General features: G+C 48.9%; 1 protein-coding gene across 1 annotated transcript in view; it reads left to right on the top strand.

Moving 5' to 3' along the window:
* The window catches only part of LOC134356064 (lysosomal protective protein-like), a 71,172-nt gene that overhangs the window by 32,399 nt on the left and 21,271 nt on the right, over window positions 1–17,502 (top strand). Inside the window, exons 6-8 of the mRNA XM_063066603.1 lie at window positions 7,040–7,124; window positions 8,657–8,806; window positions 15,747–15,877. Of these exons, the coding sequence (XP_062922673.1) occupies window positions 7,040–7,124; window positions 8,657–8,806; window positions 15,747–15,877 (366 nt within the window). The remainder of the gene's footprint in view (window positions 1–7,039; window positions 7,125–8,656; window positions 8,807–15,746; window positions 15,878–17,502) is intronic.

The following is a 17,502-nucleotide window of genomic DNA, read 5'->3' as shown; positions in this document are numbered from 1 at the left end:
ACAGCAAACTGTTGAGGCCAGTTCATTGGCTATGTTTAAGAGGGAGTTAGATATGGCCCTTGTGGCTACAGGGGTCAGGGGGTATGGAGGGAAGGCTGGGGCGGAGTTCTGAGTTGGATGGTCAGCCATGATCATAATAAATGGCGGTGCAGGCTCGAAGGGCCGAATGGCCTACTCCTCCACCTATTTTCTATGTTTCTATGTATGGGGAGGGACAGGGAGTAGACATTGTGGTATGGGTATGGGGAGGGACAGGGAGTAGACATTGTGGTATGGGTATGGGGAGGGACAGGGAGTAGACATTGTGGTATGGGGGGGGGACAGGGAGTAGACATTGTGGTATGGGTATGGGGAGGGACAGGGAGTAGACATTGTGGTATGGGGAGGGACAGGGAGTAGACATTGTGGTATGGGTATGGGGGGGACAGGGAGTAGACATTGTGGTATGGGTATGGGGAGGGACAGGGAGTAGACATTGTGGTATGGGGGGGACAGGGAGTAGACATTGTGGTATGGGTATGGGGGGGACAGGGAGTAGACTTTGTGGTATGGGTATGGGGGGGACAGGGAGTAGACATTGTGGTATGGGGGGGACAGGGAGTAGACATTGTGGTATGGGTATGGGGAGGGACAGGGAGTAGACATTGTGGTATGGGTATGGGGAGGGACAGGGAGTAGACATTGTGGTATGGGTATGGGGAGGGACAGGGAGTAGACATTGTGGTATGGGGGGGGATAGGGAGTAGACATTGTGGTATGGGTATGGGGAGGGACAGGGAGTAGACATTGTGGTATGGGTATGGGGGGGGACAGGGAGTAGACATTGTGGTATGGGTATGGGGAGGGACAGGGAGTAGACATTGTGGTATGGGTATGGGGAGAAACAAGGAGTAGACATTGTGGTATGGGTATGGGGAGGGACAGGGAGTAGACATTGTGACATAGCGGTGAAATGATCAGACAAAGTCAGCATGGATTTGTGAAAGGAAAATCATGTCTGACGAATCTCATAGAATTTTTTGAGGATGTAACTAGTAGAGTGGATAGGGGAGAACCAGTGGATGTGGTATATTTGGATTTTCCAAAGGCTTTTGACAAGGTCCCACACAGGAGATTAGTGTGCAAACTTAAAGCACACGGTATTGGGGGTAAGGTATTGGTGTGGGTGGAGAATTGGTTAGCAGACAGGAAGCAAAGAGTGGGAATAAACGGGACCTTTTCAGAATGGCAGGCAGTGACTAGTGGGGTACCGCAAGGCTCAGTGCTGGGACCCCAGTTGTTTACAATATATATTAATGACTTGGATGAGGGAATTAAATGCAGCATCTCCAAGTTTGCGGATGACACGAAGCTGGGTGGCAGTGTTAGCAGTGAGGAGGATGCTAAGAGGATGCAGGGTGACTTGGATAGGTTGGGTGAGTGGGCAAACTCATGGCAGATGCAATTTAATGTGGATAAATGTGAAGTTATCCACTTTGGTGGCAAAAATAGGAAAACAGATTATTATCTGAATGGTGGCCGATTAGGAAAAGGGGAGGTGCAACGAGACCTGGGTGTCATTATACACCAGTCATTGAAAGTGGGCATGCAGGTACAGCAGGCGGTGAAAAAGGCGAATGGTATGCTGGCATTTATAGCGAGAGGATTCGAGTACAGGAGCAGGGAGGTACTACTGCAGTTGTACAAGGCCTTGGTGAGACCACACCTGGAGTATTGTGTGCAGTTTTGGTCCCCTAATCTGAGGAAAGACATCTTTGCCATAGAGGGAGTACAAAGAAGGTTCACCAGATTGATTCCTGGGATGGCAGGTCTTTCATATGAAGAAAGACTGGATGAACTGGGCTTGTACTCGTTGGAATTTAGAAGATTGAGGGGGGATCTGATTGAAACGTATAAGATCCTAAAGGGATTGGACAGGCTAGATGCGGGAAGATTGTTCCCGATGTTGGGGAAGTCCAGAACGAGGGGTCACAGTTTGAGGATAGAGGGGAAGCCTTTTAGGACCGAGATTAGGAAAAACTTCTTCACACAGAGAGTGGCGAATCTGTGGAATTCTCTGCCACAGCAAACTGTTGAGGCCAGTTCATTGGCTATGTTTAAGAGGGAGTTAGATATGGCCCTTGTGGCTACAGGGGTCAGGGGGTATGGAGGGAAGGCTGGGGCGGAGTTCTGAGTTGGATGGTCAGCCATGATCATAATAAATGGCGGTGCAGGCTCGAAGGGCCGAATGGCCTACTCCTCCACCTATTTTCTATGTTTCTATGTTTCTATGTATGGGGAGGGACAGGGAGTAGACATTGTGGTATGGGTATGGGGAGGGACAGGGAGTAGACATTGTGGTATGGGGGGGGACAGGGAGTAGACATTGTGGTATGGGTATGGGGAGGGACAGGGAGTAGACATTGTGGTATGGGGAGGGACAGGGAGTAGACATTGTGGTATGGGTATGGGGGGGACAGGGAGTAGACATTGTGGTATGGGTATGGGGAGGGACAGGGAGTAGACATTGTGGTATGGGTATGGGGGGGACAGGGAGTAGACTTTGTGGTATGGGTATGGGGGGGACAGGGAGTAGACATTGTGGTATGGGGGGGACAGGGAGTAGACATTGTGGTATGGGTATGGGGAGGGACAGGGAGTAGACATTGTGGTATGGGTATGGGGAGGGACAAGGAGTAGACATTGTGGTATGGGTATGGGGAGGGACAGGGAGTAGACATTGTGGTATGGGTATGGGGAGGGACAGGGAGTAGACATTGTGGTATGGGGGGACAGGGAGTAGACATTGTGGTATGGGTATGGGGAGGGACAGGGAGTAGACATTGTGGTATGGGGGGGTATAGGGAGTAGACATTGTGGTATGGGTATGGGGAGGGACAGGGAGTAGACATTGTTCTATGGGTATGGGGAGGGACAGGGAGTAGACATTGTGGTATGGGTATGGGGAGGGACAGGGAGTAGACATTGTAGTATGGGTATGGGGAGGGACAGGGAGTAGACATTGTGGTATGGGTATGGGGAGGGACAGGGAGTAGACATTGTGGTATGGGTATGGGGAGGGACAGGGAGTAGACATTGTAGTATGGGTATGGGGAGGGACAGGGAGTAGACATTGTGGTATGGGGGGGACAGGGAGTAGACATTGTGGTATGGGTATGGGGGGGACAGGGAGTAGACTTTGTGGTATGGGTATGGGGGGGACAGGGAGTAGACATTGTGGTATGGGTATGGGGAGGGACAGGGAGTAGACATTGTGGTATGGGTATGGGGAGGGACAGGGAGTAGACATTTTGGTATGGGTATGGGGAGGGACAGGGAGTAGACATTGTGGTATGGGTATGGGGAGGGACAGGGAGTAGACATTGTGGTATGGGTATGGGGAGGGACAGGGTGTAGACATTGTGGTATGGGTATGGGGAGGGACAGGGAGTAGACATTGTGGTATGGGTATGGGGAGGGACAGGGAGTAGACATTGTAGTATGGGTATGGGGAGGGACAGGGAGTAGACATTGTGGTATGGGTATGGGGAGGGACAGGGAGTAGACATTGTGGTATGGGTATGGGGAGGGACAGGGAGTAGACATTGTGGGACAAGAAGGCAATGAAGCAAAGCAAGCACCTCAAAGCAGGCCTCTGAGAACATTGGAGCTTGTACCGGGAACCTGCCTAACCTGAAGGTCAGAGGGAGACAGAGAGAAGCATTGTACATGGGTGGACAGGGTTTTGGATGTAGAGGGTACTACTGCCTTAATGGTCCCTGTACCTGCTTGCTTCTCCAGCCTGAAGTTTACCAGATATTTCAACCGTACCCTTGAAGAATAGGACTGCTGTGGTGCCCAGCATGACCCAGCATTGGCAAGGAAGTTAGTAGATCTAGTAGCCTCCTTTGACTTGGTTGACCCTTCATCCTTACTCTCGTGCCTTCTCGAGATGGTCTAAGGGAATGAGGTTCCCGAATAGACCATCTTGGCCATACTGTGCACCCCCATGTGAAAGTATCATGCTTGGACCATCGCCTTGTGTAGCTGGATTTCGCTCCTCTGCACTCGCGGCCGGGATCTGGGTCCTGGCCTCCAACAACCGGCTGCTGGAGGACAGCCGATTCTGCAATGCATTCTGGACCAACTGCAGGGAGAAGAGGATTTCTGCTCCCTGCGGCTATGATAGCACCTCCAGTTTCTATGTTGGGAGTAAATTAGTGGCTGAAAAAGAGGTGGGGCTCTGAGATCGAGTGGCTTGAGAGAGAGTTGCTTGACATAGAGTCCTGTCTTGGTCTGACCACTGGGGACCCGCAGCTATGGCAGGAATAACAAGAGAAGAGTGATGTGCTGAGAGACCTGCAGTTCCAGCAGTTCCCAGGGGTGCACGTCATGCCATGGATCCAAATGCTGCAGGATTTGGACCATGGCTCATTCTTCTTTGGCAATTTGGAGAAGTCGTAGGGAGTCTGAAAGCAGGTAGTGGAGTCACAAGCTGCTGAAGGCTCCTTCATTATCGGATCCCAATAAATCTACAAAGAAGTCCATTCCTTCTACAGGTCCTTGTTTTCCCCGGCCCCATTGAGTGTGGATGCATGCTATGAGGTCTGGAAAGATCATCTGGTAGTCAGGTTGAAAGATGTGGAGCAGCTGGACTCTCCCCTGACTTAAGCTCTTATACTGTGCTGCAGAATGCCTTGTCAAGGTCGATGGATTGTTAATAGTGCTCATTACCCTTTCGAAGAGGCGTATGTCAGGGATGCCCATGTCTGGCCAGTTGTACATCATCTGTATAGAACCATTCCTGTGCCTACTTTGAGGAGCTTGATGGGTCTGACTCTTAAGTTTTCTTAATCAGTATGTAGAAGTCCGAGTGAGAGAGTGTGCGATACTGGATCTGCTTTTAGGCAGGTGACAGAAGTTTGTGTAGGGGAACACGTGTGCATCCAGTGACCACAATGCTATCAGTGTCAAAGCAAATATGCAAAGAGATAGGGCCGGTCCGTGGGTTCAGATTTCTTGTTGGAGAAAGGCCAGTTTTGATGGTATCAGGAAGGATCTGGCAAGTGTGGATTGGGACAGGCTGTTTTCTGGCAAAGGTGTACTCGGTAAATGAGAGGCTTTCAAAATTGAAATTTTGACAGTACAAAGCTTGTGTGTGCCTGTCAGAATAAAAGGGAACCTTGTTTTCCAAAAGACATTGAGTCCCTGGTTAGGAGGTGCATAGCAGGTAGAGGCAGGTAGGAACAAATGAGGTGTTATGAAGTACGAGAAATGCAAGAGAACACTTAAGAAAGAAATCAGGAAGGCTAAAAGGGGGGCATGAAGTTGCTCTAGCAGACAAGGTGAAGGAGAATCTTAAGGGGGTCTACAGATATGTTAAGACCAAAAGGATTGCAAGAGACAAATTTGGTCCTCTGGAAGACCAGAATGGTAATCCATGTGTGGTGCCAAAAGATCTTAAATGAATGCTTTGTATTTGTATTTACTCAGGATATGGACATGGAGTCTATAGAACTGAGGCAAATTGGCATCAACTTCATAGACCCTGTACAGATTGGAGAGGAGGAGGTGTTTGCTTCCCTGAGGCAAATCAGGGTGGATAAATCCCCAGGGCCTGACTAGGTGTTCCCTTGACCCTGACGAGAGGCAAGTGCAGAAATTGCCAGGGCCCTGGCAGGGATATTTAAATCATCCTTAGTGAGTGGAGAGGTACCAGAGGATTGGAGGATAGCCAATGTTGTTCCGCTGTTTAAAAAAGACTTGAACCAGAAACCCGGAAATTATAGGCCAGTGAGTCTGACATCAATTGTGGGAATATCTAATCCAAAGCCAATGTCTAATCCAATTTACCACCTCATCCTGAATGTGAGTGAGTGAACCATCTTGACCAGCTTCCCATGCAGGATCTTGTCAAATGCCTTGCTAAGGTCCACATAGACAACATCCACTTTTCTCATAACTTCCTCGAAAAGCTTGATAAGGTTGGTTAGACATGACCTACCATGCATGAAGCCAAGATGACTATCCTTAATCAGTCCATGTCTACCCAAATACTTATATATTTTTGTCTCTTAGAATACCTTCCAATAACCTTCCCACAACTGCTGTCAGACTCACTGGCCTATAATTTCTTAGTTTCTGTTTCAAGCCTTTTTTAAACAGTGGAACAACATCAGCTAAACTCAGTCCTCCAGTACCTCTCCACTCACTAAGGATGATTTCAATATCTCTGCTAGGGCCCCAGCAATTTCTGCACAGCCCACTTGTGATAGCAGCTCATTCCACACTCCCACAATTCTCTGAGTGAAGACGTTTCCCCTCATGTTCCCCTTTCACCCTTAACCCACGACCTCTGATGGTTATCCCACTGAACCTCACTATCCACAACACCACCAATCTTCATATCATCTACCAACCTACTAACCTATATTTTCATCCAGGTCATTTATATACATCACAAACAGCAGAACACCACTCATCACAGACCTCCTGCTAGGGTCCCTATGACCACTGCCCACTGTCTTCTATGAGCAAGCCAGTTCTGAATCCAGTTAGCCAATACACTGTGGGTCACGTGTGCCTTAATCTTCTGGGTGAGTGGTAACACTAGATTGCCTCTACCTTAAGTAAAATGACGATGTTACACATGGGTAACACTGTGGTCAGTGTAATGCTGTACCGACCCAGTGACTGGGGTTCAATTCCCGCTACTGTCTGTGAGGAGTTTGTATGTTCTTCCTGTGACCGACTGGGGTTCATCACACAAAGACGTGCGGGTTAGTCAGTTGTGGGCACGCTGTGCTGGAGCTGGAGGTATGGCAACTTGCAGGCTGCCCCAGCACCTCCTTGCACTGTATCGGCTGTTGAGGCAAAGAACACCGTTCGATGTTTTGATGTAAATGTGACAAATAAAGCTAATCAGTAACCTTTTATCTTTAATGGGTCTGTCCATATCTGGCATCCACTAAGATGAGGAATGATGTTAGGTGAGTTAGGGCAAAGGTGTCTGACCTGCGATCTGGATCACATTATTTTTCCTTTTCTGTTTTCTGTCAAGACTCTGGATCGACCTGAACCGGTTATGCTGCAAGGACGGAACCTGCAACTTCTACAACAACACTGCCGTGGGCTGCGCTCAGTTGGTAGGTGTCGGTGTCCATGCTCCCATTTTCCCAGACAGGCCACGCACAGGCAGTCTGCCTTAATATATTCTGCAGCTCCACCTTGCTGTACCTGTGTCACAGACACAACAGGAGGGACTGCAAACTCATGGCGCCGTCATCACTGGCTTCCCATCCACTTCAGAGACCTGGACTTAACAAAATCAGCCATCTCTGAGCAATGGAGAGATCCTATACACACTTCCTCTGCACAATCCTCCAAATCCACTGGGAGGGTTTAGTGAACTCACCCCACCCTGGGACAATATCATAAGACTACAAGATATAGGGGCAGAATTAGGCCATTCAGCCCATCAAGTCTGCTCTGCCACTCCATGGCTGATTTATTATCCTTTTCAATCACATCCTCCTGTCTTCTCCCCATAATCTTTAAGACCTTAACTAATCAAGAACTTATCAACCTTGGCTTTAGGACTGCAATGAAGGTCCTCCATTTCTGGTGGTGTTCCTTCATTGTGTCAGTCGCTTCCTTTTGGTTTTCACTACTGTCAGTCATGCAAGTCCCAGGGGGAGATTCAGGAATACCGTCACACTTGGGTGTAGAATTGCTGTTTCTGTAACTATTTTTACCAGTCAGGGTTGTTATCTCTGAATTGAACCCCCAAACCTGGAGGACCGGTGGAACACTTAGTCTGACATCTAACCTTTGACCTGTTTGGCATGGGTGACCTAGCAAGAGCCAGAGTTTAATGCCCCAACTCCAGCCAGGATAGCTCTCCAGGTCATTTAGGCACACAAGCCTCCAAATCTCTACAAGGTTGTAGTCCTCTTGGAGGAAAATGTTGTAAAAAGACTAAAATTACTATAAAGTACAAAAAAAAAGTGCAATAAAAGAGGAATAAAGAGGTACTGATGGTGGAGGGAAGAAGCTGGCCCTGAACCGCTATGTGGAACTTCAGGCTCTCCGATGGCAGTACAGTAATGGGAAGTGGGAAGTGGGCATGGTGAGGGTGCTGCCCCCTTGAGGCACCAGGTATGGACTACACCCTCTATGGTGTGGGGAGTTGGTGTAACTGGCTTATTGCTGTCACATGTACTGAGTAACAGTGAAAACCTGTATTCTGCACTCAGCAGGTCAGGCAGCATCTATGGATGGGAATAAAGTTGACATTTCGGGCTGGCCCCTCCAAAGTTGCTGTCTGACCTGCCGAGTTCCTCCAGCATTTTGTGTTTGTTGCTCTGGATCTGCAGAATCTGTGGTGTTTCTTCCATCCATCAGTGCAAAGGGGAAAGCAGTAACAGATTGTTACAGTTACAGAGCAGGTAGGCAATAAGGTGCAACGACCACCACGAGGTCGGCTGTGAGATCGAGAGGCCTGTTGAAAGCCTAGAGCACTGTGGGCTCACCCTGCTGTTGTCACGGGTGTGTGACTGAGTGGACGATTGACTTGATCCTCAGCCCACTCATTCCCGAATGGTGAGGGACTCGGATCTGGTGGAAGGTAAATGAACCAGCAGGTGGGTTGACCTGAGAAAAATGATTTGTTTTACAGCTCTGGGAAGTCAGTTCCATCATCTTCAACAACGGACTGAATCTATACTCACTGTACATGGACTGTGCTGGAGGAATACAGAAAGATACCGCGCGCTTTGACAGAGACATGAAAAATCTCTTCCAATTTTACCAGTTTGAAACGGTGATGGTATGAAAATCTTTTCCTTTTCCTTTAAGATTTGAAAAGGGCCCACACTTGCGCAACTGGCTAATGTTCATGTTCCCTACACTGAATTTCAATGCACCAGTTACCACAGTGAGAGTTGAACTCGTGACATCACACAAAATATCAGGTATAGGAGCAGAATTAGGCCATTCAGCCCATTGAATCTGCTCTGCCATTCCATCAGGGCTGATTCTTTTCAATCCCATTCTCCCTGTCAGATCATCACCAGTCCGGATTTCTAGTGTGTAGGTCCAATAACAACCAACAATACTATTGGTTTAATATCATTAATGTTATCAGCGAAGTATGTATATGTCACTATTCATTTACGTGTACCAAGATGCCTTTGTGTGCCGTGCTGTACATCGAGGTAGTAAAAGGAACGCAGAATATCATGCTGCAATTGCATTGCGGACAGACAATAAGCTGCAATGATCTTAATGAGGGAGACTTGGAGAACAGAATTCAGCTTTAGATGAGAGGTTTGTTCAACAGTGGGTCAGAAGTTGCCCTTTGCCTGACAGGATATGGGAGAAAAGAGGATGTCTGGGGTGGGAAGAATCCTCGAATATGTTGCTCAGGCAGGTTTGTTGATCCATCTCTTGTGACCTCCCCCCACCCCCCCCCCGCCCTCCAACCCACTAGTTACTGGTTTCCTTGCTGTGTTGTTCTAGCCACAATGGTCTTTGGGTGCTTTCATGCCCAGTTCATCAGTATCATCAGAACCGGATGACGGTACAATATACTGTAGACATCAGAGGTGTTTGACAAGATCCAGCAATGCGTGCTGGGCATCCTGGACTCCATGATGGTAGGGGGTGTTGGGATGGAGACAAGGGGGCCGCAGGCTCCTGGAGGGACTGCAGGTGCTGGAATCAGCAGCATTATACTATATGCTGCAGGGACTCAGTGGGTCGAGCAGCATCTGGGGTAGGGACAAGGAGTTGCCAATGCCGTGTTCCTTCTCTCCCACTGATCTGCTGATACTGTCTCACTTGCCCGTCAGATTGTTGGTATTTGCCAATTCTGGCTGCACCTGAATGCAAACATTTCTGCCTTCTCATTAGCATCCATTAGGCATTTGACAAAGTACCCCATACAAGGCTTATTGAGAAAGTAAGGAGGCATGGGATCCAAGGGGACATTGCTTTGTGGATCCAGAACTGGCTTGCCCACAGAAGGCAAAGAGTGATTGTAGAGGGTCATATTCTGCATGGAGGTCAATGACCAGGGGTGTGTCTTAGGGATCTGTTCTGGGACTCTTACTCCTCGTGATTTTTGTAAATGACCTGGATGAGGAAATGGAAGGATGGGTTAGTAAATTTGCTGATGACACAAAGGTTGGGGGTGTTGTGGATAGTGTGGAGGGCTGTCAGAGGTTACAGCGGGACATTGATAGGATGCAAAACTGGGCTGAGAAGTGGCTGATGGCGTTCAACCCAGAAAAGTGTGAAGTGATTCATTTTGGTAGGTCAAATATGATGGCAGAATGGTATTAATGGCAAGACTCTTGGCAGTGTGGAGGATCAGAGGGATCTTGGAATTCGAGTCCATAGGACACTCAAAGCTGCTGTGCAGGTTGACTCTGTGGTTAAGAAGCCATATGGTGTATTGGCCTTCATCAATCGTGGGACTGAGTTTAGGAGCCAAGAGGTAATGTTGCAGCTATATAGGACCCTGGTCAGACCCCACTTGGAGTACTGTGCTCAGTTCTGGTCGCCTCACTACAGGAAGGATGTGGAAACTATAGAAAGGGTGCAGAGGAGATTTACAAGGATGCTGCATACATCAAAGTTGCTGGTGAACGCAGCAGGCCAAGCAGCATCTGTAGGAAGAGGCGCAGTCGACGTTTCAGGCTGAGACCCTTCGTCAGGACTAACTGAAGGAAGAGTGAGTAAGGGATTTGAAAGCTGGAGGGGGAGGGGTAGATGCAAAATGATAGGAGAAGACAGGAGGGGGAGGGATAGAGCCGAGAGCTGGACAGGTGATAGGCAAAAGGGGATACGAGAGGATCATGGGACAGGAGGTCTGGGAAGAAAGACAAGGGGGGGCGGTGACCCAGAGGATGGGCAAGAGGTATATTCAGAGGGACAGAGGGAGAAAAAGGAGAGTGAGAGAAAGAATGTGTGCATAAAAATGAGTAACAGATGGGGTACAAGGGGGAAGTGGGGCCTTAGCGGAAGTTAGAGAAGTCGATGTTCATGCCATCAGGTTGGAGGCTACCCAGACGGAATATAAGGTGTTGTTCCTCCAACCTGAGTGTGGCTTCATCTTTACAGTAGAGGAGGCCGTGGATAGACATGTCAGAATGGGAATGGGATGTGGAATTAAAATGTGTGGCCACTGGGAGATCCTGCTTTCTCTGGCGGACAGAGCGTAGATGTTCAGCAAAGCGGTCTCCCAGTCTGCGTCGGGTCTCACCAATATATAAAAGGCCACATCGGGAGCACCGGACGCAGTATATCACCCCAGTCGACTCACAGGTGAAGTGATGCCTCACCTGGAAGGACTGTTTGGGGCCCTGAATGGTGGTAAGGGAGGAAGTGTAAGGGCATGTGTAGCACTTGTTCCGCTTACACGGATAAGTGCCAGGAGGGAGATCAGTGGGGAGGGATGGGGGGGACGAATGGACAAGGGAGTTGTGTAGGGAGCGATCCCTGCGGAATGCAGGGGGGGGAGGGAAAGATGTGCTTAGTGGTGGGATCCCGTTGGAGGTGGCGGAAGTTACGGAGAATAATATGTTGGACCCGGAGGCTGGTGGGGTGGTAGGTGAGGACCAGGGGAACCCTATTCCTAGTGGGGTGGTGGGAGGATGGAGTGAGAGCAGATGTACGTGAAATGGGGGAGATGCGTTTAAGAGCAGAGTTGATAGTGGAGGAAGGGAAGCCCCTTTCTTTAAAAAATGAAGACATCTCCCTCGTCCTAGAATGAAAAGCCTCATCCTGAGAGCAGATGCGGCGGAGACGGAGGAATTGCGAGAAGGGGATGGCATTTTTGCAAGAGACAGGGTGAGAAGAGGAATAGTCCAGATAGCTGTGAGAGTCAGTAGGCTTATAGTAGACATCAGTGGATAAGCTGTCTCCAGAGACAGAGACAGAAAGATCTAGAAAGGGGAGGGAGGTGTCGGAAATGGACCAGGTAAACTCGAGGGCAGGGTGAAAGTTGGAGGCAAAGTTAATAAAGTCAACGAGTTCTGCATGCGTGCAGGAAGCAGCGCCAATGCAGTCGTCGATGTAGCGAAGGAAAAGTGGGGGACAGATACCAGAATAGGCACGGAACATAGATTGTTCCACAAACCCAACAAAAAGGCAGGCATAGCTAGGACCCATACGGGTGCCCATAGCTACACCTTTAGTTTGGAGGAAATGGGAGGAGCAAAAGGAGAAATTATTAAGCGTAAGGACTAATTCCGCTAGACGGAGCAGAGTGGTGGTAGAGGGGAACTGATTAGGTCTGGAATCCAAAAAGAAGCGTAGAGCTTTGAGACCTTCCTGATGGGGGATGGAAGTATATAAGGACTGGACATCCATGGTGAAAATAAAGCGGTGGGGGCCAGGGAACTTAAAATCATCGAAAAGTTTAAGAGCGTGAGAAGTGTCACGAACATAGGTAGGAAGGGATTGAACAAGGGGGGATAAAACAGTGTCGAGGTATGCAGAAACGAGTTCGGTGGGGCAGGAGCAAGCTGAGACAATAGGTCGGCCAGGACAGGCAGGTTTGTGGATCTTGGGTAGGAGGTAGAAACGGGAAGTGCGAGGTGTGGGAACTATAAGGTTGGTAGCAGTGGATGGGAGATCCCCTGAGCGGATAAAGTCGGTGATAGTGTGGGAGACAATGGCCTGGTGCTCCTTAGTGGGGTCACGATCGAGGGGTAAATAAGAGGAGGTATCCGCGAGTTGTCGCTGTGCCTCGGCAAGGTAGAGGTCAGTACGCCAGACTACAACAGCACCCCCCTTATCAGCGGGTTTAATAATAATGCTAGGATTAGTGCGGAGGGAGTGGAGAGCAGAGCGTTCCGAAGGAGTGAGGTTGGAATGGGGACAAGGTGCGGTGAAGTCGAGACGGTTGATGTCCCGTCGGCAGTTGGCAATAAAGAGATCCAGAGCAGGCAGAAGACCAGAGCGGGGTGTCCATGAAGAAGAGGAGGGTTGAAGACGGGAGAAGGGGTCATTGGTGGGGGTGGAAGAGTCCTTGCCGAAGAAGTAGGCTCAGACAGTTGAAGGTCGGAGGGGATGGTAAAGACCCGGCACGGATGAGAGCTGGGATCAGAGGGGGAAGGGGGGAGGCTGGGGGTGTCAATGGAGAGGGGAGGGTTGGGGTGAGAGGAAGATGGGGCCTCTGAGGGCCCAGGAGCTGACGGTGGGATCTGAGGGAGATGGGATTGCAGAGTATCCTTACTCACTCTTCCTTCAGTTAGTCCTGACGAAGGGTCTCGGCCTGAAACGTCGACTGCGCCTCTTCCTATAGATGCTGCTTGGCCTGCTGCGTTCACCAGCAACTTTGATGTATGTTGCTTGAATTTCCAGCATCTGCAGAATTCCTGTTGTTTACAAGGATGCTGCCTGGATTGGGGAGCATGCCTTATGAGAATAGGTTGAGTGAACTTGGCCTTTTCTCCTTGGAGCGATGGAGGATGAGAGATGACCTGATAGAGGTATACAAGATAATGGGAGGCATTGATTGTGTGGACAGTCAGAGGCTTTTTCCCAGGGCTGAAATGGCTAAAATAGTGCACATGAGCCGGTCGTGCATGCAGCCTGTTATAGCCGTTCCGATCAGATTCTTACTTTTTTCTTCTTACTTTTTAACTTACGTTATTTTTTGTATTTTTTTTTACGGTAACACGTCGAAGCTGCACCCTCTCTAACATGCTGGTAGAGAGAGTTTTATTTGGGTTTTTAGCGCTGGAAATAGTTACATCCCGACATGTGGGGCAGCAGTATGGTCGCATTGTTTATTCCAGGGACCAGCTGATTGAGCTTATGCTGGCGAGTTTAGCGAGCAGAGCGGCGGACACCCCTGCTGAAATCTGGAGGAAATCACACAGAGGATGCAGAGGGGGATCACAAAGTCGAGGAAAGAGGACTGGGTCGAGACAACAGAGACTTATGGAGAAGAAGAGTTCAGTGGGTAATAAAATGGACGAGTTCACGGCGCTAGCCAGGCGTCAGAAAACATTTCAGGAGTGCAGCGTTATGAGTTTCACTGGAATGGGGCTGCACGAGGACATTCCCGATCAAAACTTTTCCATGGACGGCTTCCAGACCGTTCGGGCTGACCGGAAGTGCACTGAGAGTGGTAAGCGTAAAGGAGTTGGGTGCTTACTGTTCTGGTTAACAACAGATGGTGTAATCCGGGTCATATTACGATCGAGGAACGTGTTTGTAGACCGGATATTGAACTTTTTACTGTTGGACTTCGGCCACATTCCACCGGGATACAACACTGGGTGGCACAGGAGGTCGTTCCTGCCTGTGGCCATCGAACTTGCAGCTCCTCCCGTGGAGGGTCAGACACCCTAAGCCAATAGACTGGTCCTGGACTTTTTTCCATCTGGCATAGTTTCCATTTTGTTGTTTGATTGTTTGTGGTTTTTGTATTGCTATATTTACGCTCTATTCTTGGTTGGTGCGGCTGTAACGAAACCCAATTTCCCTCGGGATCAATAAAGTATATCTATCTATCTATCTATCTATCTATGAGAGGGCATAGTTTTAAGGTGTTTGGAAGTAGGTACAGAGGAGATGTCAGGGGTAAGTTTTTTCACACAGAGAGTGGTGAGTGTGTGGAATGGGCTGCCGGTGACGGTGGTGGTGGAGGCGGAAACGATAGGGTGTTTTAAGAGGCTCCTGGATTACTACATGGAGCTTAGAAAAATAGAGGGCTATGGGTAAAGCCTAGGTAGTTCTAAGGTAAGATCATGTTTGGCTCAGCTTTGTGGGTCGAAGGGCTTGTATTGTGCTGTAGGTTTTCTATGCTTCTATAAGGATGAGGCATTCTGGGGGTCACCATTTTCTATTAGCTCTTTAAAGTCTGTACCACCACTGGTGACATTGCAACGCTTTGATCTGACATGTTGGTCACGAGGTTGTGCAGCTCTGCCTGGCCCATGATGTTTTTGCTGTTCTGCATGTGTCGCCCAGTGTTACAGCCTCAGCCAGTTGGCACCTCCTCACTCGCAGTTATACCTGCTGCCTCTTCTGCTGATCCAACCGTCATCACCCGCTTTAACAGTAATGCCAGGGTGAGGGACTCTCTGAGCCGTCAACTTCCAGGTCCCAGTGCCGTACGGTTCCCTTGTTTCTCCCGTGACTCTGCAGTTCCGCCTGGTTTCGGATCTCTCTAAGCTGCACCCCTCCCGTCCATATCAAAGTGCCAAACGCTCAGAGGTCAAACTCCCTCCGCCTGATTCAATGTCAGAATCACTGACATCCAGTATGCCTGAAACGTCTTGTTCTGCAGCAGTGGTACACAAAATATACTATACATTGGAACAAGAAATGTATGTTAAAAAGAAGTATTGCAAAAATAGAGATTGTGTTCATGGGTTCATTGTCCATTCAGAAATCTGATGTCAGGGGGAAGAATCTGTTCCTGAATCACTGAGTTTGTGCCTTCAGGCTCCTGATGGGAGCGATGAGAAGGGGGCCTGTCCTGGGTGGTGGGGGCCCTTAACGATGGATGCCACCTTTCTGAGGCATCGCCTTTTGAAGGTGTCCTTGGTGGGGGTGTGTGTGATGGAGTTGTCTGAGTTTGCAGCCTTTATCCAACCCTGTGCCGGGGGCCCCTCCGTGCACTTCTCTGCTATTGAATGGGCACAATTTGGAAATGATTTCCATGTGGTGGTTTGGGTTACCATGTGGCAGTCGTACATCATCACTGACAGACACCCTGGTCTCTCTCTCCCTCCCTTCCTCTCCAGGCAAGAGGAACGGCCAGTCATTTGGATCCCCCGTGCATCAACGGCACGGCCCAGAGGAACTGGCTCAACCATGCTGACGTGAGGACAGCTCTGAACATCCCGACACACGTCCAGGGCTGGGAGCTCTGCAGGTGAGGCAGGCTGGGCAAGTTACCTACCCACGTGAACAGGGCTTGTCGTGGTGGTACAGGTGAAGTTCCAATCGGCCACAGGCCCGGGTTCAAAGCCCACCTGTGGTATCTGCATGCTTTAGGTTCAGTTAAAATCTGGTATTTAAAAATCAATCAGATAGTCTAACTGATTGATTAACTTTATTGGTCACAAGTACATCAAAGCATTTAGTGAAATGGGTCATTTGCATCAAATCAAAGTAGTGAGAATTGTACTGTGCAGCCTGCAAGTGTCCCCACACTCACTAACCCTGACCGGTCTTTGGGACGAGGAGACCACACACAAGTGTCCCCACACTCACTAACCCTGACCCGTCTTTGGGATGAGGAGCACACAGTGGAAATGGATGTGGTCACAGGAAGAACATGCAAACTCCTAAAAGAAGCCCCATCACCCAGCTGGCTGTTGTAATTCGATATGCTAGCTGCTACACCACCTTGTGATCATGATCATTGTAAAGACCCAGCCGTTCCCCACTCCACGAAGAAATGTACCATTCTTCAGATATTCCCTTGAGGTTGGAGTAGTCTCTGCAATTCACCCAGACCCTCTCCAATCCTGGAGTCCAATGGTGCCATTCAGTGATCAGGATCGGAACTAGGTGATGTTGGATGTTGTCTTCATCACTTTGATGATAGGAAGTGGATCAATGGGCTGGTAGATAGCTGGACTTCTCTTGCTTTCTCGAACTGGGCATTGTCCACGTTGATGGGTGAACATTGCACCAAACCCACTGGAGCAAATCTGTCACGCAATGCTCATGGACAGTGATTCAACAGTGGTTGACCAACCTGCTTGTCTTGTGTGAGAAATGTTGTCCAGGAAACTTGAGGAAGCTGCCAGCTGTACAGGAGACCTTGAGAGTAATACTGGGATGGCTTCCAAGGAAACAGCGTGCACAAGGAATGAAAAAGCCTTCGATGAGACTGTTTTCCCTCTGGATTATATTTCCAATGTCTGCATAATTTTTGGTTCATGTATGTATACGTGGTCACCTCACCGGCTAAACGTGCAGTGTTTCATTAAACACGTCTGTGGCAGAGCGGAAACTAAATCAAGTCCCAGACATTTGAACGAGAACAGAATGAGGAAGGGGAGGGATTCAATCCCAGGAACCAGCCCCGAGAGCCAGTGGGATCCTGATTCCACCCAGTACATTGAACACTATAGCACAGGACAGTCTCTTCAGCACAAAATAGTCTGCCAACTTTTTAATCTACTCTAAGATCAGTCTAATCCTTGCCTCCTACATAGACCTGCGTTTTTCTATCATCCATGTTTCTATCTAAGAGTTTCTTACATGTCCCTAATGTATCCTTTTCTACAACCAGGTGTTCCATGCACTCACCACTCTCTGTGTAAAATCAGAAACTAACCACTGAAATTTCCCCCTCCTCTGTACTTTCCTCCAATCACTTTAAAATTACACCCCCTAATTTTAGCTATTTCCACCCAGGGCAAAAGTCTTTGGTTATCCACTTGTTGGCCAGAAAGAACTGCAGTCTACAAATCAGGAAATTCAAATGTAGACAAATCAATTGTCTTTGTTCTTGCCTTGTTCTTGAAGGAGATGGAGGCTGCCATT

The sequence above is a fragment of the Mobula hypostoma genome, chromosome 14 (assembly GCF_963921235.1).
Source record: "Mobula hypostoma chromosome 14, sMobHyp1.1, whole genome shotgun sequence".
NCBI classification, from domain to species: domain Eukaryota; kingdom Metazoa; phylum Chordata; class Chondrichthyes; order Myliobatiformes; family Myliobatidae; genus Mobula; species Mobula hypostoma.
The sequence above is the reverse complement of the archived record's forward strand: the minus strand, read 5'-3'. Positions and strand labels throughout refer to the sequence as shown.